General features: G+C 36.3%; 1 protein-coding gene across 1 annotated transcript; it reads left to right on the top strand.

Annotated features, from left to right (window-relative positions):
* The first annotated feature begins 2468 nt into the window (after positions 1-2468).
* LOC137404068 (uncharacterized) lies at positions 2469-20966 on the top strand. Its single transcript, XM_068090224.1, has 8 exons — positions 2469-2592; positions 4446-4607; positions 10763-10923; positions 11453-11618; positions 13391-13549; positions 14292-14324; positions 19317-19395; positions 19938-20966. The coding sequence occupies exons 2-8, from the start codon at positions 4553-4555 to the stop codon at positions 20422-20424; spliced, it is 1140 nt and encodes a 379-aa protein (XP_067946325.1). The 5' UTR covers positions 2469-2592; positions 4446-4552; the 3' UTR covers positions 20425-20966.
* The last annotated feature ends 980 nt before the right edge of the window (positions 20967-21946 follow it).

The raw sequence follows: 21946 nt of genomic DNA on the forward strand, positions 1-21946 counted from the left end.
ATACAATACAAGTAAAATAATTAACTTCAAACTCATAGAGCAAAAAAGTAAATATTGTTACATAGTATCAATATTTAGTTTTTTTAAACCTGTAAAACAAATTTCAACTTTGAATTAATATATTCTGTATTTATAGCACTTCTTTTCCTAATTAATTGTTTGATAATTTAATATGGATTTTTTTATTTTATTGAAGTTAAATTTGGTTGCTTATTTAACTCCTGCTACTCTGACAGCCCATAGATCTTGGACAAAAAAGAAATATGCTTCATAGATTTAAAATAACTAGCTGTCTCCTATAAATAGAGGGCAGAAGATAGATATCCAAATCACCCATCTGTGTTTGTGATGTTGCAACTTTTTACACCTATAAGTGTAACCCTAAATATTCCCATTTTTAATACACCTTAACATCTGACTTTGGACGACAAACAGAGGTCGATATCAAATTTGAGTACAGTTAAACTCGGATAACTCGCCCTCGGATAGCTCGAACACATGGTTAACTTGAACGGATTTGTTTGGTCCGTTCCCACGCAATGATAAATTGCTTTAAATAACTCGACCTCAACTTGGTTAACTCGAACAGTTTTTTGCCAACGGCTACTGCGACGGTTGTTATCGCTTTAGAATATCACTTTATTCCAAGCCATAGAGATAAACCTCAACTTTTAGTAGTTCATAGACGTCATTATTACCATCATCGGCAAAATATTTTCGTTAACGACTTTTCTAAAGGTTGGCAAAAAATCAAATTTTACTAAACATCCGCTTAGCGATGGTCCTCCGAAAGCAAGGAAAAGTGAGCTAACCTTGAAATAAACTTGAAGAAAAATGGGCAAACTTGATCTTGGTTAAAATTCTTCTGAGCATTTCAACAGCGATCAAGTTTTGCCAATTTTAATCTGAAAACGTCCTGGCAATCACATCACCTAAAACAACAAACCAATCTCAAGTGATAAAAAAGTCTCTATACTTTCTGATGAAATTTTTTTAAAACTTCACAGTAGAAGCTTTTTAATTTGAAACAAGCCATCTATGCACTCAATTTATATTATAGTTTGTATATGCACATTTATCTACTAATAAATACATGGACTTGTGACAGTGCTCTGATAACTTGAACGCTCTGATAACTCAAACACTTTCGTTTGGTCCCGTGAAGTTTGAGTTATCCGAGTTTCACTGTATATGTTTCACTGTATATATACAGTGAAACATATACAGTTTTAAAAACTTATATATAAGTTTTTAAAACTGCTATTTGTTTTTTATATCATTATTACTTTTCATTTTATTACCATTTGTGTATTATATCATAGCTGTTTGAATATTATATATGCATAAATATAATGCACTTTTTAATAATATCATAACATATTTTTTCTTCACTATCGTTTATTTTGTTTTTTGTCTGATAGTATAATTTTCTTTGAACGGATTTACCGGTGATAATAATGTCCATATCTAAAAAAAAACATTCTCAAAATTTCGTTTTCTATAAAGAAAAATTTGTTATTAAAAATCTTCATTAATTTTTTCATCACAGTTATGTAATATTTGCTAATTGGCCAATTTTGGCTACATTACTGAGTTAAGTTACTTTGCTCAGTTGCTTCATGTTTTCATAAAGGCACCTAACTTACTTTCTTGTAATACTACCCAAGCTAAAGATATTGTGATTTTGGTGAAAATTATTTTCACCAATTTTTGTTCATGAAATAGTCAGTTAAATATATATATAACATTTTGTTTTGATACCTATACTGAATACTTGTGAAATAATTTGAAGAAAATTTTAGCCAGGCACCATGTCGTATACAGAGCTTGCTATATATATATATATATATATATATATATATATATATATATATATATATATATATATATCATATACAGTCGTATACAAGTCGTATACAAGTTGTATACAGTCGATTGCTTGAGGTCAGCAGTTCGTAAACCTGTTAGACATATTGAACCCTACCAGTTTCATATGTGCTTTACCAAACCCTTCTTTAATGAAAAATGAAGTGTGATCTTTTTTCACATTCAAGACACAGGCACATGTTTTACTTGTACATAAAAAGGAACTGCGTACTAACATCACTGTGTTCAAAGAACAAAACCATGCAATGTATGAACTTACAACAACTACATATTATAAAAATAGGTGATATTTTTATTATCGAAATAACGATATCACCTTGCAAATCACTGTGACATCTGCTGATGCAGTTTGAGAGAGCTCCACTGAACCCCTAGGGTTCAATCCAACCCAGGATAAGAACCACTACTCTAGGTTTTCTGGTGTTTTGTTCTGGTGAAATGTCAAGTGTTTATTTTATTCACCAACTTTCCAGATGACCAGCCAATCATTTAATAGGATGGTTAGCCAATGAAATGTATGACGCACTCAGGTGGGTGGTCTGCTATAGACCTTTAGTTCAGTGCTATTCAACACACTGGGTGGGTTGGTTATGTCTATCTCTGGCTCTATATTATCATTGCAGCTGTAGTAGCCGCTATTAAACCGGAAAACATGCTGGACTGTTAAAACTGTTACAACAACGAATTATACAAGACTGTTTGAAGGTATGTTCGCATGAATATTTCCCTCAAGTCAAAATTTAAAATATTTTATCGAAAAGTATAGACATTTTTTATCATTTACAATTATTTTTGTTTTATGTGATCGTACGGCCAATTTTTAATTACTTACATAATTAAAAATTGGCAAAACATGATCGTGGCTAAAACATGCAGATCAAGCGAAAATTCTATTACGATGTATATAGTTGCAAAGGGAACAACAGAATAGAGATGGATAATGTTGTAACTTCAACACAATAGCCGATATCGACAATAGCAACGATAGCAACTAATGACGTCTTTTGCACATATTTTTCTTCTGATCGTCTTAACCGGGATCAAGTTTTATCGACTTTAATCTGGAAACATCCTGGCAGTCAGATCACCTCAAACGTAAACAACAATAGCCAATAATAAAAACATGCCGATACATCATCAGATCTACTAAAATTTTGTGTAAGTTCATCTTTAAATGCTGGTTCACACTATCGTCGTATGTTGGTGCTAATCATGCAATACTTCGATGATCGTCTATAATAACAATGATTACACTACCACAAACATATCCGCGTTTACATCGGTGAATTTTTATAATATTGTAATTTGACACGAGTGACCCTTTAAGCGGTGCTATTGAACAGATTTTAGCAGTACAGATTGCTAGTAACTTTATTGATTTTGAATAGCTCTATTATTAGATTACCTCTTTTGCAAAATTATTTCGAACAGTCTGCATTTGCATGAGCCGAGGTTATATCAGCGATTGTGCTCACTAATAGCATAGGCTCTCCAACAGAGCTGCCGAGGGGAACCCTATTGATCAATGTACCATCGTTAAAGGTGTGCTGCTTACTCAACTCTCTCTCACTGACCCGGGGCCAAGCTGCTAACGTCACTTGGGAGACGTAAAACGTTAGCTTGTTATTGTCAGCCTCTTTTTGCTGCATTAGCTAGCAGCTACAAGCGTTATTCAAGATGAACTTTCACAAAATTTTGGTAAATTTTATGAGAAAGTATCAGTATTTTTCTATTATTTGTAATTGTTTTTGATGTTTGAGATGATCTGACTGCCAGGTTGTTTAAAGATTAAAATCGAAAAAACTAGATCTCGGTTAAAACGCTCAGAAGAGAAATACATAATGGCAAGTTGCAGCGGTACGCATCTCTATTCTGTCGGTCTCTTTGCAACTGTAGACATAATCACACTTTTGCTTGATCTGAGCGTTTTAACCAAGATCAAGTTTTGTTGATTTTAATCTTGTAACATCCTGGTGATCGGATCACTTCAAACATAAAAAAACTGCAAATGATAGCAAAATATCGATGCTGTCTAATAAAATCTACAAAATTTTTGTGGAAGTTTACCTTTAGCAACACTACACGTTGATAGAGTGAGTTAACTTTCTGTTCTGCAGGAAAGCATTTAAAGAACTTGATTGTGGTAGGTTAGCTATCTCCTTATAACAGTAGAATAGAGTTTGTGATATCATGTTTTATTCATGTGCTAGATAACCTAGCTAGACTCTATTCAATCAATACCATTACTGTCTACATAGCCTGGTATAAGACACTTACTTAATGTAAGACAAGGCCTAATAGGCACCTATCCCAGGTCTATACACTGCAGCATATAATCATATGTTAGTACATGGTTTCTTTGTTTGAAAAGTTATGAGCTAAGGAAATATACATTACTTGAATTTCCTAGCAAATTGATTTTAGTATCTGTTCTTACGTTATAGGCTGGCTATTATTACGCCCGTGGCTTATAGACGTAAGGAGCTCCTATCCAATGGCAGTTTGATAGTTCTCACCATTAGCCAATCAGAAAGCAGTAGCTATTGAATTGTTTTCAGATATAATCCGCTATCCTAGCCGCAAGCACAAACATTGTTCATGCGTCAGAGAGTAACAGTAACGACAAACGTCGAGTGCAGTTTAATTCCGCCAGCTTTCTTTGAGCATGGAGGACATCGTACAAGCTCTCATAACACTTGCTTTGCTTCTCGTCAACCCAGGTAAAATATTGTATAGCTTTCCTTAACCAAGTTCATCTAATTTGGAGTTTGTATTGTGGTAGCGTTGGGTATCATCATTTGGTTGAAATACTTTGGCAGCTTTCAAAAATCAACATTCATAAGGTTAGTAATCAATGCAGCAGTTGAGGAACGTTATGAACAAGCTCTGGACGCAAGATTGAACTCAGCTGATATTTTTCTTATTGATATTGTAAAGCTCTGACCAATATTATAGTAAACCAACCTCTCCTTTTGAACAATAAATGACAGCTCAAATTGTTATTTGCAAGCTAATTGTGTGCAGGATTCGGTAAACATTCAAGTAAGCTATCAACAAACCAGTTACTTCACGCATTCTTCGTTTACAAAAGAGCGGACATTTTCTACTGAAACATCAAAGAGAGCGATTATTGATGGAGACGATGAGATTGTTAGTCAAAGTTCACTGTTCTGACACGAGTAAAAAATAGCCATGCCCTGGCTGAGCTTAAAATAAAACAAGGATATGAATGTCAACCTGTCTAGCGGCACACAGTAAACCAACTTTATTAATGAGTAACTGGACTTCCTCTACTAGGATTTACGCTAATCCGTTTCGAATCCTTGAAAAGACTTACCTGAAATTTAATTGAGTTTCCTTGACTTACCAAAGTCGAACCTTAGCTGGGAGGAACGATTATGCTAACAGCTAAGAGGGTACTCTTTTAAACAGGTTCTCCAGAAAGGCTGTGACAGCCATCAATAGGAAAGCTACCTCATGCTGCCACTTGTAATTAAGTCAAGGATTGCTAACTGGGTGCGCAGTGGCAACTAATCTATCTTTAATCAGATCAAAAGAAAATTTGCAAGATTGCGCATGCCTGTGTGGTTTTGGCAAAAAATATCATTCATCATGAAAAAAACTAATTACAAGGGTATTTGACATCTCTGCGTATTGTTCGTTGACACTAAAACTCTTTTGATGTGAAACTATCTTCTTGTTTATAAGTGCCTATATGAGATTATTTTTAACAAAAAATATCTGCCATCCAGTTTAGTTTACTTACCTTCATCATTGAAGAATAGCCGAAGAACTGCATTGCCGTATGTCTGCATCCGTTTTTTAACGATACAAATACCGTAGCTAAAAGCGCTGAAACCAAAAATTATCTGTTTTGTGCCAAATGTTATCTTTAGCACTTATATTACTAACTTGGCACTTATATTACTTATATTTGGCATTTATATAATAAATGCATTGACTAGTGGTCCGGGTTTAATAACCCCCCTCCTTTCAGACGCTTCATAGAGAAACTTAGCCCTTTTTTGGCTTATTTTTGAAAAAAATATCTGTTTGTTTATATAAAATTATTACATTTCAAACTCGGCGTAATTTATCTTGAATTACTGGTGCTGCTGAAGCAAGCTGTCACATTTGTGACAGCTTCCGCTAGATGAGTGTTCCAACTATAGATGTTTTGCAAGGTTAATATTTTGCACTTGGAAAGTAAGCTGCTGTAACATTCCATAACTAGCCTCAACAAAAGCGTGTTGTGTTGCAATGCACTGGAGGTCCCAGCGGTGCATATAATTACGACTTTCTTTGTAACGGCGAGTTCAACAGATGCGAGTACTTTGCCTTCTGTTAATTTGTCATCGCCTCATCCATTTTATACCAAGGTTAGGAGTCCGGAAGGAGAGGTATGTTTGCTATATGCCAGGCGTGTCCTGAAATGTGAACTTATACAAAATATTGGTAGATTTTATCAGAAAGTATCAGAATTTCTATCATTTGCGATTGTTTTTAATGTTGATTGGACTGCCGGGATATTTCAAGATTAAAATCGACAAAACTTGATCGCAATTAAAAGGCTCAGAAGGAAAATAAGAGAAATGATGTCATTAGTTGTCCAGCTGCGTGTCTCTCTCGTTTCTGGAATCGGTTATCGAGTTGCAGCGATACGCGCCTCTATTCTGTCCGGTCCCTTTGTGCCAAAGTGCAACTATAGATGTCATAACTGCACTTTTACTCGAATCTTAGCATTTTAACAGCGATCAAGTTTTGTCAATTTTAATCTTAAAACAAACTGGCAGTCAGATCACCCCAAACATCAAAATAATCACAAATGATAGCAAAATACCGATACTTTCTGATGAAATTTACTAAAATTTTGTTCAAGTTCATCATTCACACAAGCAGTGCCAAGAAGCGAGGGAGCTCGAGAGGTCGATGCTATCTTACGATTAATAATGAATCGAGAATCTCATGCTGACAAGAATAACAAACTTCTGCAGAAGTCCCATGAATCACTTGTGATTAGCAAGTGGGAAATATTCCTTCAAATATTTCTTGCTAATTATAATGTATGTCAGTTGAGGTTGGAAAAGTAATTTGTTGCAGAGTAAAGCTCTGGTAATCCAGTACTCTGCTCACAATTGATTGAGTATGATCTATGGTATCGAAAATGTTAAAAAAGAACTAAGCAATGCACTCGGAATGAAGCAGGTCATCCCCGGCAGACTAAGTTGTCTCCATGTTTACAACAGCTTGTTATTGTCAGCGATTAGGGCAGTTTTGGGCGGCTGAAAAAGGAGAACTGCTGCATGTTCTGCTAAGACAAAAACAAAGGACTTCTGTCGCTATTTATAGTCTTGTTGATGTCGGGTGTAGTATGTCGTACATTGGACAAAACAATGGCAAGCTCCACTCTTGCTAGTTTCTACGTGGGGAGCAAGTAGATCGGGGCTGTTTACCTGGAACACCTGTTTACTCTTGTTTGCGGTTTGTATAATCGAGGCCCTCTCACTTACCTTGATTTCGCAATCGAGGCTTTCTTAGCAAACGGCGTCCAGGGAGGGGAATTAACTTTCTCTATTTTGGTTGCTGTTCCAAAAACTAAGATGTACTTAGATAAAGCGCTAACTCTCTTATCGTTGACTTTAGACAGCAAACATGATAGTTATTACTATCTGTTTTCTGTCTAGTCTTTCTTTGATGCTATTATCATTCTACTGCTATAATCCTTCTGTCAAACTCTCCTTTGTTTTATGTAAGTTTTTATGTATGCCCGTGTTACTGATATCAACACCATTTCAGTACTTGTCAGTATTTCAGCATAAAGTAAACTCTTTTTTAATTGTGTATTGTTTTAAGTACATATCATTTACTCGTGAAAATTATTTGTGAACCGTTTTGGCAGATGTGTAGGCTACCATTGTTAAATGGAGTGCCCGTGGCATCCCAAACACCAGTTCTTGGCTGACCTCAAATTACTAAAATGTTACATGGAGTGCCCAAAGTGATTGTCAGGAGTTGTCCATACAGTTGGTAATGAAACTATTCGTTTCGTAAATACTGTGGCTCGGTAAATTTAAAAATGATATCTGTACACAAATGAAATGTTGGGCAGCGGCGGTTGTAATGAACGCACAAAATAATTAACATTTTGTGGCAAGTCTAACAGTGAAATTGATGTTCAAATGTTGCTTAAAAGGTTCAAAATTATAAATATATCATTTTCTAGTATCATTTTCTAGTTCGATTAGCTTGGTTATTCAATTTGTATTCCAACTTTCCGTACTCCTTGGTACTACATGCAAGTTTGTATACGAGGCTCTCAAATAGATGAGGGTTTTTACCAGTTCTATGTCAAGTTTGACAGATACATTTATGTCAAGTACTGATTAGGTATTGATTAGGTATTCCAAAGGATAATATGGAACTGTTATTTTGATGAGTAAACGTTTGGGGAATTAATGTTTTTTTCTTCTGACAACACTTTACTCAAACTGATTGCAATGTTTAATCCTTTGGTTAGTTTATACTATAGTAGGCTACTTTATGGATATCCTACAATATTAATACAATTCCTCATGTTATGCGAGTATGTGCTGGTTGAGTCATTTGATTTTATATAAAAAATTATATTGGTAAAATATTGCGAATTCAGTAGCCAGTGATAATGTGTTTTTACCGAAGTCAAACATGACACTGCGAATAACTTGCAGTTATAGCTAAATAATATTGCCCTTTCTAAAGAGGAGATATTAAGACGTGTTACTAATGACAACTGCCTTATACACCGAGTCTGGCATACCCTTTGTTCTCATGTTTGGCTCGCTCGTGCCATGCTCCTGAAAAATGCTTCCTTATAGGGTGCTACATGGAGTCTTCCGATTTGGGTTACAATGCCGCCATCTTGAGGAACTACAGTAATATTGCTATCCAGTATTTTGTTATAACTGCGTATTTAATCATAATGTTGAGGTTTTCTTGCTGGACACGAGTTGAATATAATATATACATGTTAATAGCTCAGACTAGTTGATTCATTCACACTTGCCTTAATTGGAATAGCTTTCTGTCAAGATTTATGATTGAATCAAATTGGCCTTATTTGTTCGTGGCAGCTTAACTGGACATCCTGTTCTTTGTATACACGCTTGAGAAGGGAACAGGCGCTGTGGCATTGACTTGTTCCATCAGCAAATTAGATATAGCAGAAGTGTGAAACGGCGCTTTCTTATGAGAGGCAGCAGTTTGGTTCGCTGCCATTTTAGACAAGTGCATTAACAGCTTCAGCAGGCATTGGCAAATTGTATTCGCTGACATTAACACCCAAACGCTGCCTTCGTAACATCTTATTCCTGCATTTCATCTGACATTCAACATCATTTAGGCAACTGTTGCAATAAGTGGTACTTGTACAAGCTTGCCTCTCCCCACCTGCTGCCCACCTGCTGCCCATGCTCTTGACTGCAGTGATAATTTGTGAGGTGTGCACTTTCCAGGACAGAAAAGCATCAGCACTGCACAAACAGTTTGCCAGTGTATATATGTGCCTTTTTTGTTTGGAATGCTGAACTGTTCAACGACTAGCTGGCCTCTCTGTTTTCTCACATCTCACCTCTTTCATTTGAATGCTCCAAATAATTGCTCTGAGATATTTACTCTGAAACATTGTATATAGTTGGCCAATATGCCATATCAGATATCCTATTGCAACCAGGTAATGCCGTTGTTTTTACTTTCTCTTCCTCTAACCATAAACTAGTACTTTCAAACCATATGCTAAATAGAAAAGGGCAAAGCAGTCATCAAAGGCACTGTTTGTTAACAGTAAAGGCCCATTCCAGGCCTCTCTTGGCAGTTCGCCAACTTTCATCATGCGTAATATATGCATCACATCTTGTAATATAAAACATAAAATAAATCGTGAAAATAAATATTGTAGAAAAATAATTTGCTATCTGTCAGGGAAAGTATAGCTAATCCCATTGTGTGACCCATTGTGACATGCAAGCTTTATTTTGTCATGAAGATGTTCGGCCAATAAATGAAGAGTATGGATTACCAGAGAGTATGGATTACCAGAGACTATGGATTATGGATATGCTAAATCTATTTGACCTTGTACATAACAAAGGAGTACGGCATACTATAACTCTCGCTAATAAAAGTTGCACTAAAAACAGATATATTATTTTTAATGAGTATCATTAACTGTAAAGCTCTCAGTTTTTATACATATGAAAATTTTAACTAGGAAGGATAAATATCCAAAAATATTTAACTTGGAGTACTTGCCAAGGTCACTAAGGTCACGGTCGCCCTAAAGGAGCTAGCAAATGTATATCAATTCAGAAGACATCACAATTTGATCTGTCCACTGTATCTGTGATCTGTCACCTGTATGCCTCATCCAGTCATACAGGTTAAAAGTGTGTATCGAACGAGCGAACACGGAACCACAGGACATATATAACCAGCAGGAACTCTGGTTTGGTTTCTTTGGAAACGAACTAAATGATAAAATAAAAGATATAAAATATATGGAATAGTACATCATGTTTTGGCCAATTTGTCATTCTATGTTTTTGTAACTTAACTGAACACAAAGTTACCTTTTCCTTTTGTAAGTGGTAAGAGTAACTTTATTGATGTAAGATGTACTTTTAGTATACTATTAATCTAATTTACCATATATTCTACATTATAGAAATGTTTTGCTCATGCAAACAGCTATGGATGAGACATGTTAAAGCACTTTTCAGACAAATATATGCTTCATATTGGCAATTTTTTATACCAAAAATATCCGACTTACTTATGCTTACATTTACACTCATCGTGTAGCCATGGATCAAAAGACTGAGATGTGAAACCTATATTGTAGTAGTTGGGGGCGGGTGTCCAGACAACCCTAGAGGAGAGACGATAACATTGCCGGGAAGATGCCTCGAGTTTATAAATAAAGAGGTGTTGTATCCGAAAGCTCAAGAGATGTGTAGGGAACGAGATGGCTACGTGATCACGATAGAAAACAAGGAGGAACAGGTTGGTTGAAACGAAGCGCTGTGTATTGAATAATGCTGCACATGACAATTGTTTTTTTAGATATGATCAACTTGCAAATGACAATTAGTCTAAAGAGAAAATGCTTGTCTGCATAATAATTATGATCCTGATAGTAAAATATAATTGAGATTCTTTCTTGTTTGATTAGCTACTGATGTTGCCTTTCCTTCTCCATATATGTAAGCTCTTATTGACTTAGTCGTGGTCCTTAGAGATTCGCCGTTCTGGTTTTTGTGCCTCCCAAATGTTAAGCTTATATGCTGCCCAGTACACCGGTACACGGATTCATTAACATCCGAAAAGAATCGACTTGTCAGGGAATTGTTAGACGGCGAACTGCTAGTTCTTCTCCTTGAGTATGGTTCCAAATTGTTAAGAGACGGCTAAATACACGGACGAAACACTTGCTTGCGCAATGTCGAGGTATTATGTGAGAACAAATGTGCCGTGGACAGTGTATTGTAGAGCCGTGGACCATGTGTTGCACATTTAATGTTTCTTGTAACAGCAAATGCTGGAAAAGTCAGTGAAAGAACTCCTCGGAATGGACAAAAACAATGCTGGGACTCCATCAGTCTTCTGGCTTGGCATTACTCGAAGGTTTGAAGAGACCAATGATGGCTCTAGGCGCCAGATTTGGTACAAGGACAACGGAGAAAAAGATGCTGAAAAAGGTTCGTAAATATGCAACATTATTCTTTACTATAATAAAAGAAGTACCTAACTGTCTGTTCAAAGCGATGCTAAGAGCATCAGAAAAAATTTGCCCGTAGAAGAATCAAACCCAGATAATCAGACTCCCAGACAGGCATGCTTACCAACTGCACTACTCTGTCACCTTGCTGCATAGAGTAATACTTGTGTACATAGCTATTACACATGACTATTACTGTTTCCATGATGCGCAGTACTTCGGAGTTGCACCCTCTCCGAATCATGGAAACGGCGTCTTCGCACTGAAATCACTACGCACTGATCAGTGCGAAGCCAGTGCAAATTCGCAGCAAGGAAACGGCATTTGCGCAGTGGCTGCGCATAGCTCTCTTGTTGTGGAGGCAGATTCATCGAGGGCCATAAACTAATACAAAAGTTATCCCGCTAATTTTGTTTTTTCTATTCTTCCGATCTTCTTTCACTTAAATTTAATTATGGTCTGCACCCACAAGGATGATGAGGTGATTACTTTTCTAGACTTTGTTATCGATGCCAAAACTTTTCGAAAAATAGGTGGCAAATCCTAAAGTAAGGTTTAAATAATATATTACTTAAAAATACTTATTAAAAATATATTACTTTGTAAAAATTGTGTTAAGGTTTGTAAAACCTTGTGAATGTTTATTGTAAATAAAAGTATAATGACGACAGAAGCCTTAATAGACTGTTTCGGATGTTCGGTATCCATGATCGATTCTATTTCTCCATCAGGCGATTCGATTTATACAATTTCTCTTCTCTGGCTAATTTGCTGAAAACCACTGCGCAGCATGTAATTGTACAATCCCCTAGACTTTGGAGGGGGTTGCATCGCAGTACTGCGCATCATGGAAACATAGGGTATATCTTTTAGAAAGTCTCCAGAAAATTGGACAAGGGTTTGAGCATATTTTGAACCGGATACCAGAGACTTGTAATGTTGGTTTTTACAGTTGGCAAAGTTATTATGGCCTTACTATCTTCATTGCTTCTTCGCTGTCATCAGCCATATTGACAAGTTTCATTGAGTTTTTCTTGTTTTTATCTCATGCAAAGCCATACAACTTACAGAGTGGGAAGACTAAAAATGCTTAGGTAAGGGTTGTATACAAACACCGTAAAACTATGAGTCAGCATAAGTGCTGTCAGCTGCCGCACCGTGTATTCCTCATTAGTTCACTTTCATGAGAAGCATTCGTTGTTGACCAGCAACGCAGCCGATAAATTTAGCTTGTAGTGGATGACCAATGTAGACACTTGTAGACACTTGAGCAACAACTTCGTCTCAATTATTTTAGCATTGGTGTGATTAGTAAGGGCAGACCTTTGTTTAGATTCTAAAAATATGAAGTAGAGAAAGGAACCAATAAATGAATGACCTTTACCTTCAGGAGTAAAGCCTCATCTTTGAAAAAAGACCAGAATAGAGCAATGATGCAATGATGCTGCCAATGATGTCACTATTCACTAATGTAAATATTTAGCTGGTCACCAGCCATTTTGCCAAACGGACTAAAAGACAAATAAAATAACTTGTCAACCTGCTTTTTATGATAGTCTAAAATTGGAATGATGCTATTGGCTAAACAACCATGTATAAATAAAACAAGGTCACAATGCCTATTGACCTACTTGTAGTCGGCAGCTTATCTCATTGCTACAAGTTGGTTTTCAGCAAACAATGTCAGACAAGGAGAATATTTCAAAATATACAGAGTATCGAGTTACTAATTGCATTTTTTCCTTGTTTCAGATGAGGTAACTCCAATCAACTACACTAATTGGGATACCGAGGAGCCGGATTGGAACAGGGACAGAAACTGCGCTGCCTTTGGCTATTGGACAGACTTTAAATGGCAGGCAGATTTATGCAACTGCCAACGTTGCACTTATCTCGTCATCTGCCAATATGGTGAGCGATTTGCGTTTCGACCTTGACTACCGGGCACATTCGGCATGCTGTTTATTTTCTAAAAGAAGCTTGTCAATGCGTCATGAGAATGTTCCCTTGTCAGTATCAGTGACTAGATGCTGTGACATAGCCTGGAATCTCTTGACAGATCAATGTCACAACACAGAACAGTAATGTCATGTAAAAACTTTCCAGTCAGTAAGCTGATGGTGCTCTTCTCTTCGGGGACCAAAATCAGTCAGTCTTCACCTAGGCCATATTGAATAGAAAACAAACGCTCTATGAAACTTGCCTTTTCGTTACGTGGCAGATGAATAGCGGGACAATGCTGGTGAACAAAAGACCAAACGCAATCCTTATTTTTATTATTCAATGCGATTGAAGTATGCCTCGGCAGAAGTTAAAATGTTTTACTGTGTGGCGACTGCTTAACCAAAGCTTGCTCAGTCTACCAACAGCACAACTCATGCCACAGGAATTCATTTGAACTTTTTTGCAGCTGATAAAATGTTGCTGTCACCAAGCTGAGGCTATCTTTGACATTTAGCTATCGGTTGTCCTCTTATAGTTGGCTGCCATAGATTCTCATGTCACAAAATGTAGTTTTTTTTAAATGGAGCATTCATTAGGTAAAAAACACATGCATCGTGTGGAATGATGTGGTAAAATGGCTGAGCAAAGCAATGCAACAATGTGAAAGAGAATTAGTTCCTATTATTTTGACCTGTTGTTTTGGTTGTAGATGAACCAGCTACCAGAGTACCTAAACTAGCATGTGAGTATACCTACTTACTAGTTACCTACTTACTAGTCGGCTAGCATACACGCCCTTGTCATTATAAGATATTAATAATCACCATGTTTTTATTTGGCTGATGATGCTGATTTGGAGTTGTGCGCACATTGAGTTACTTTATGATAAGTGTTTTAGTGGAAATTTTCATGTTGCGAATTAACCCACGCGCTTTATCAAAAAATGTATAGATTTCTACGCCAGAGGTCGTAGCAGCGCACTCGTATCTCGCTTAGCAGGCATGCTTTCAACGCAATGCTAGGAGTATGGAAATGTTTAAAATGGAATAGCTCCCGTGCCATTTTCTTGCGCATCATTCGCAAGTGCCATTTTCATTTTTCACATGCTCAGATTGCTCAGGGTTATTGACGCGCATTGACAAAAATGTCAGAGTTCACAGGCGAGTTATCAAACAGTGTTTAGAACGCAGGGCGCAATAGACAGAGTTTTTGTCCACTCCACTCGACGGATCCGTGAACCAAAACCCGAACTCGCAAGCCAAAACGCGAAACCGCAAGATCGAATTACTCAATCTCTATTACCCGAGACTCGAGAGAAGATAAACCCGCAAGTTCCACGAGTTTTATTACCCGTGCCTAGCACTATAGCACACAATGCATCACTCAACGGTACACCTGTTTTCTTCTCAACCGTTGCTAAGCAACTTAAAGCACATAAATTACATAATTTTCCCACGACCAAACAAGAGCGAAGCGATTGATCGGAAGATTTATGATAAATGCACATGTGCACACAACTCCCGAAAAATTATCTGTTAACGGCCGTCACCAAACCCTTGCAACGAAATCCTATCAACAAATTTAACTATTTTTCAGTAAAGTCGTTTAAGTATAATAATGATACAAAACGCATATAAACCTATTTAAATATGTTACCAAGCCTTTGAAAGGTTACCGCAAATTCCTAAAACTAACCCATCTGATCGGATTATACACAAATAGACAGATCAATTTGGACGAAAATCGCCACAAAATGCTTGAAAAGCTTGGTTTAATAAAAGTTAAGACCGGAAATTGAAACGCCGAGCGACAGAGAATAGAAAGATAGAGTCTTGCGCATTTCACGAAAAAATAACGTGCACTTTTCACCAGTCTATAGCATTGTCGAATTGCCGAAGGTTTCGGCAATTAACATAGGACTACAGAAATCGTTTCATTTTTGCCAATTTTAATTTTTCAATTTTCATTTGCCGACACATTTGAGTACTTTCGTATTCTAACTGATGTCCAACGCAGTGTAAGTAAAGGAAATGACGATGATATTTTTTTAACGGTTCTTATGAGATTATTACAATAATTAATTATAAGTTTGGATGACTACAGAACAATGACTATGTAGTACAGATTTTCTAAAAATCTATATAAATATCACAACTTCGTGATATTGTTAGCTATGACGTTTTGAAATGTAAACAAAATTGTGCATTGGTTTTATATTATTACTATATTAATAATATTGGTTATTCTAATAATATCAGTGCATTTTACTTCTAATATTGGCCATAATTGCATTTCTCTTTTTGCAGGAGGAGAAATATAAACATATAATCTTTTCCTTTCATTATTGCTATTTGTTGTATATAATAACACCCACACCCAGTACATTACAGCTACCATTGCAGTTATCCTATCTGACTGCTAATATTGCATTTCTCAACAATAAGTACCCTTTCTTTTTTCCAATATCACTTTGGTCGTGGGCTGTATGACAGTGGAATTTCTAGTTTTATTATATAGTTCAATACATCAGAGTCTTGGCTTTCGAATAAGCCTATATTCAATACACAAAGAATAATAGAACTATGAAAAACAGGGTGTCAAAAGTATGTCCTGCAATAAAAAAACACTTGGTTGCGGTTCCCACAATGTGATGTCACAATTAGTATTTAGCCTTAGGTAGTCGATCTCTTTCACTGCCATTGAGGTTGCGCTTTTCTGTGACAATCAGTGCTGTTAAACCCAGAGAGCGCTAATAATAAACTAGGATTTTAGATAATCAACAATGCCCGGGGATCGTGCTAACGCCCGACCAATACAAACACATGTTCTGGGTTAATTAATTATGCTTCAATAAATATACTGTCGTTGATAAAGGTAATGAAATCACATCGATTAAATTGTGACCTGCGGTTGCGTGGCCCTAGGATTATATGTCAATCGCACTTTCGTGCGATCACGCAATGCTTGAAATTAATTAGTCTCAGTCACGTCCCTCAACATCACAATAAAATGAGAGGGCTAGTGCATAATATCATCAGGAAAATATAGTATGGTGCTTGGAATCTGAACTAGTTATTATAGAAATAATCTGTACATGGAGAACTAATGACACTGATTCTTTTATCATCTTCATTAGTTCTCTGGAGTTGTCTTACCTTCCCCTGACACTTGCGTCATTATCGTAATTGATAAATATAAGCGGTAAGCAATAAAATATGCGGTAAGAGCACACAACACCGCATATGAAAATTGTGACGTCACAATTTTCGAGTCTATACCATTAAACATTTTTGCGGTAGAGCTCTGTGGAAATCCTATAAACACCAACCAATGTCTGTCTCATGTCAAACAAAGGCTCATTCGTAAGCCAAGACTCTGATGTATTGAAATATATGATAAAAAATTATGTAATTTATGTGCTTTAAATAGTTGGAGGCGAAATTTTAAACTTACACCTTCAAATAAAGCTTAAATCTAAAACTTGAAGAATGGACAAAATCCTCACAGCTAAACATTGGCAACAATTATTAACATTGTTTTTATAAATTTAAAGGCCAAAAGTTAGTTAAGTCGTAATAGATCAAAAAAGATCTCGAAACAAAAAAGATCACGAAACAAATATTTGATCTTTAATGCCATTGAAAAGACATTGTGTAGTTTAATAATAGAACTTAAAAGAAAGAGCGCAAACCGTGATCTACAGTGATATAAAGAGTGATATACATGTAAGCTAGTCAGTGCTGGGGAAGTCAACGATTTGACATATGTTGAGATCGCATGTCGGGAAGACTGTTGAGATCGAGAGTGCTTAAAGAAAATACAACTCTTGCAAATATAACGACAATACTTTGTGCTGAACTGCTATTTAAATTTAATTTTAATAAATATATTTAAAAAGCATTAAAGTTTAAATACTATTCTACCAAATTTGCAAAAATAGTTCAAAACAAATTTTAGGTACAAGTCAATGTGTAAGTTTAATTGTTACTTTTCTGCTCACCTGGTTTTGGGATGATGTAAGGAATGGGATAGCATGGTGATATGATGTAGTGGTGTGACATGAGAGAATATTTGTGGTCACACCGAACAAACTGTTTGCTACAAGCTATTCTAGTAAACTCTAAAATTCAAAATATTTTTATTGTTTACTCAATCACATAATATTATTGCTTTTCACTTATGTACCGTTGCGGAAGAATACGCGGAGTCGAAAATGTTTTAAAAATTTGTTTTTGTAAGTTTTGGGTTCCAGCTTTAAAATAGCTTTTCATTTTTCTAGTTTGTTTTTTCTTTTAAGGCTGTAAAGCTCCGACGCTAAAGTGTCGCAGTAAACATTTTATGAATGCAATCAATTTACAGCTGGATTTCTATAAATGTTTATTTTTATGTCTATAAGTGGCTTATTTTATTTAGTTTAATGTGCATGTGTAATCTAATAAGAACAGATTTATGCAATTGACACTAAAAGGAAGATGTCATACAGATTTGTAGAAGGAAATAGTTAACAACATGCCAGTATCTGCTATAAAAATTGTCATAAAATGACTCGTGTATGTAGTATGTTGGTGTCATGAAACAGGAGAGGTTGTCTATTCTGTGACACTAACATACTATATCCATGATCATGTTTCAGTTTATGAACTTTCTGTTACTATAACCTTCAATTCACTACCCCAACTCCCCCTCAATACTATTAGATTACTAACTTCTGAAACAATGTCTGTTCAACTCACTTGATAATTCCCAATTGCTGTCTTTTTATTTCTCTTTTTGGCATGTGACGAAACACATCAGTCTGTTGTTGATCACCAATGCCAATTAAAGGTTTTACAAACATACATCCTTCCTACTTTCTGCAAAAAATTTATCACAGGGTTTGACATACTTTGCCGTTGTTCAAAACAACTAATGAAATTACGTCTGATCCTTGCAGGCTATCGTAACATTTTAGAAGATGTCTTTGAGGCTTTTGTACCATCTGCTGGCCTAGCTAGCAAACTCACATGTTTTCCCAGGAATCTTGCTCTGTCGCCTTTCTCTATTCTAATAGGTTTTGACATGTGATTAGATGAATGACATATCTTTATGCAATTGAGGTAATCATAATCACATCATATCACCGCTGCCGTGCTTATCATAAGTGTCTCTCTTGATTAGTCATTCAAATGCTTTCATTGACTGCACTCGGTAAACTATCTAGCTTGTTAGGAAAATAAACTCGACCATTGTCTATTAACGCTCGCGAGAAATACGTCAGCAAAGCAAATTTGTGGTAAACTGTGACCTAGACATCAACCTAATAAATGCTGTTAGATTAGCAAAAACAAAATTAAAAATGATTTTAAGTCAGTTGTTCAGTTTTCGTTAGTCTTTTGCCAAAATAATTTCCCGGGGAAATCCAAAAAGCTCTCTAATCACTTGAAAAAGTAAAAATATTTGATAAATAGACCAATTTTTAGCTGGCATAAATCTTAGATGAGATTACGGCAACCACTTTATACATTAATAGACATACCAGTAATAATTCCTATCTATGGAGATAATAAACTTATTCTATGTTATTGGAGAAGTAAAAATAAGACTTTATATTTAGTATAAAAGTCTAGAATCCGCAAGAACACCTTTCCCTCCTCGATGGGTGTAGGTCTTAGTTCTACTTCATTTGACATGCATCTACACCTCCCTTATTAGGGTTGTGAGAACATAACTCCATAAATACACTAATTTGTTGCAGTGCTTCTGACGGTAATCGGATTGATAATTGTATTTGCTGCCATTGGATTTGGGCTTTCCTACAAATGCTACAGCAGAAGGTAAGCCTTCTCTCTATGCACTCTCAGCGTGCGCATCAAATTCAGAAGTCAAACTCGCCTGTCAATGGCGTTTTTTAACTATGTTGTTACTTTATGTGTTGTCAATTCTATGGTGTTGTTAACACTATGGTGTTGTTAACACTGTGGTGTTGTTAGCACTGTGGTGTTGTTAACACTATGGTGTTGTTAACACTGATGTTGTTAATACTATGGTGTTGTTAGCACTATGGTGTTGTTAGCACTATGGTGTTGTTAGCACTATGGTGTTGTTAACTCTATGGTTTTGTCAACTCTGGTTTTGTCAGTTCTACAGCATTGTCAATTCTATGGCATTGTTAGCTCATTGACATGGTCAACTCAAGATGCCATAAAAACTGGTGAGTGCAGAGTGATATTCTGTCAATCATATTAAGATGTGAACTGGCATCCCGCTGAATCGTGTGCCGACACAAACTTCGTTATCTCAGCAAATATGACAGCATCCATCGCTGGCCTGGTACTCGCTTACTGTCTTAGTGTTAATAATGTCTGTTTATTCACAGGAGAGAGCTAGAAAACCATTTGCACAGCGAGCATTCGGAAGAAAGTATTTACTCCGCTCATGAATATCACATCACAAATACAGACCCAGATGCGAATGGAGAACAAAAGTTTTGCACAGATAACAACCTGACGCCAAACGCTTATGCACCGGTGGCTAATATAACCTCATCAGGAGAATCCTATCATGACTTTAACATACTCCATGATACCGGACACATTCAAGACAAGTTACAGTACAAGGACCTCAGTCTAGGCAATGTATATTCCCAGTCACTATTACCTGGTGAAAATGTAGAGTTTTCTCCAACCGATTACAGGCGCAGTATATCGGCTACATCGAGCTGCCCTCCACCATATCCAAGCGCACCGTCTGAAACGAGTTCAATCAACATCGACGACATAGAACTAGGCAACAGAGCTGATGAAACGCTGCCACTGCACATAAATAGAACAGAAAGCGTTACATCCAACAATCTCAATGTCTAGAATATGTCTAAAGCACTACACATAAAAATGCAAACTGTATTTATAGATTTATGGTAACTATAGGCCTTTGTAAATAAGTAAAATATTTTCATTGTTTTAACAACTGGTATTGCCTGTGTCAGTAGATGTCAGACTGCACAGCTACAAGACCCTTTTGTTCTAACTTCCATTCCACATTCTCCTAAAAACTGCCCAAATTTCTAGTCTCTAAAGCACAATTGGCAATAGGAAGATGCGGGTAAATATATTGCTGTTCATCTGTCTTCCTTGAAGAGCATTCTAAGAGATTACTGCATGTGACAGTGCAGTTGTGCACATATATGTTATATATCTGGTTCATGTTGTAATACATATAATATATTACAAAATGAACTGTCATACTCAGATTATTCTTATGGAGTTATGTCATTAATGTGTGTTTCTGAACCACAGCATTGTAGACATTTTATAATATTACCTTGTCTCCTATTTTTTGTAGCACGTTTTACGCCATGCGTGTTTGTTCCTGGTCACACTAGTCAAAATAAATAGTTTAGCTGATATGTGCATTGTTTGGTCTTGGCATTTGTATCTGATTTGTTAAGACAATGGCTGCTGGTGTCAAACTATTTGACAATGAGCCTATACCTCCACAGAGTAGCCGCTATACTTCCACGAAGTAGCCGCTATACCTCTACAGAGTAGTCACTATATCTCTACAGAGTAATCGCTATACCTTCACAGAGTAGCCGCTATACCTCCACAGAGTTGCCCACCAGTTTTCATGAGTTATGAACTATCTATGCCGCTCAAAGCAAATCGCACCATGAGACAAAAACCAGAGCTAGTAAAGTAAATTGTAATTATCTATATTGTAAAAATGCTTTTTTGCCTACCGCTGCTCTATAATGTAAATTGATGTTCGTGTCTAATACAAGGTGTAGTGGTTTCTTTAGGGAAGTTTGAATGTAACGGATGGCCTGGTAGATTGGAGATACGATCTGAATATTTTAGACATCAAATATCTAAAAACACATTTAGGTCCTCAGCATGAAGGGCCTTAAGACACTGATCATTACTGTCCATATCAGGGAGCATAACCCTAAAGCATAATTTTTGAAAGCATTCAATTTTTCTTTATCAGTTTTCGATAGAGATACCACCTTGAAGCAGTATAAGACAATATGCGATTCTATATTGGTATAGCTCGTGTTTTCTTGAAAGTAAGAGAATATGGCAGCTATGATGCCAGAAATGTTTAGCTACCTTGATCACAGGATAAACAATAATATATGGACCTACATTACTTTCACAGGGAAAAGAAGGGAAATAGCCAGTAAGGTTTTCAAATAAAACTTGCCAATTAAGTTTATCTTTTTATGTATTTTGGAAAACGAACGGCACTGCTGATGGAGAATAGGCCAGACTCCTTCAAGCATTTGCTTGTTTCACAAAGACTAGTACTAAGACTAGTACTTGAAAGTCTAGTAGACGGTGAGATAAATCGTCAAGTGTGCCAATCAGGCAAAGAGAATAAGTATGT

Source organism: Watersipora subatra, chromosome 9 (genome assembly GCF_963576615.1).
Source record: "Watersipora subatra chromosome 9, tzWatSuba1.1, whole genome shotgun sequence".
Classification (NCBI taxonomy): Eukaryota; Metazoa; Bryozoa; class Gymnolaemata; order Cheilostomatida; family Watersiporidae; genus Watersipora; species Watersipora subatra.

Bases quoted from the DNA above. Each gene is read 5' to 3' on its own strand.
- LOC137404068 (XM_068090224.1), top strand. From the start codon at position 4,553: ATGGAGGACATCGTACAAGCTCTCATAACACTTGCTTTGCTTCTCGTC. The intron at 10,924-11,452 runs GTTGGTTGAAAC...TTCTTGTAACAG, and splicing joins TAGAAAACAAGGAGGAACAG to CAAATGCTGGAAAAGTCAGT. The intron at 14,325-19,316 runs GTGAGTATACCT...AATTTGTTGCAG, and splicing joins CAGAGTACCTAAACTAGCAT to TGCTTCTGACGGTAATCGGA.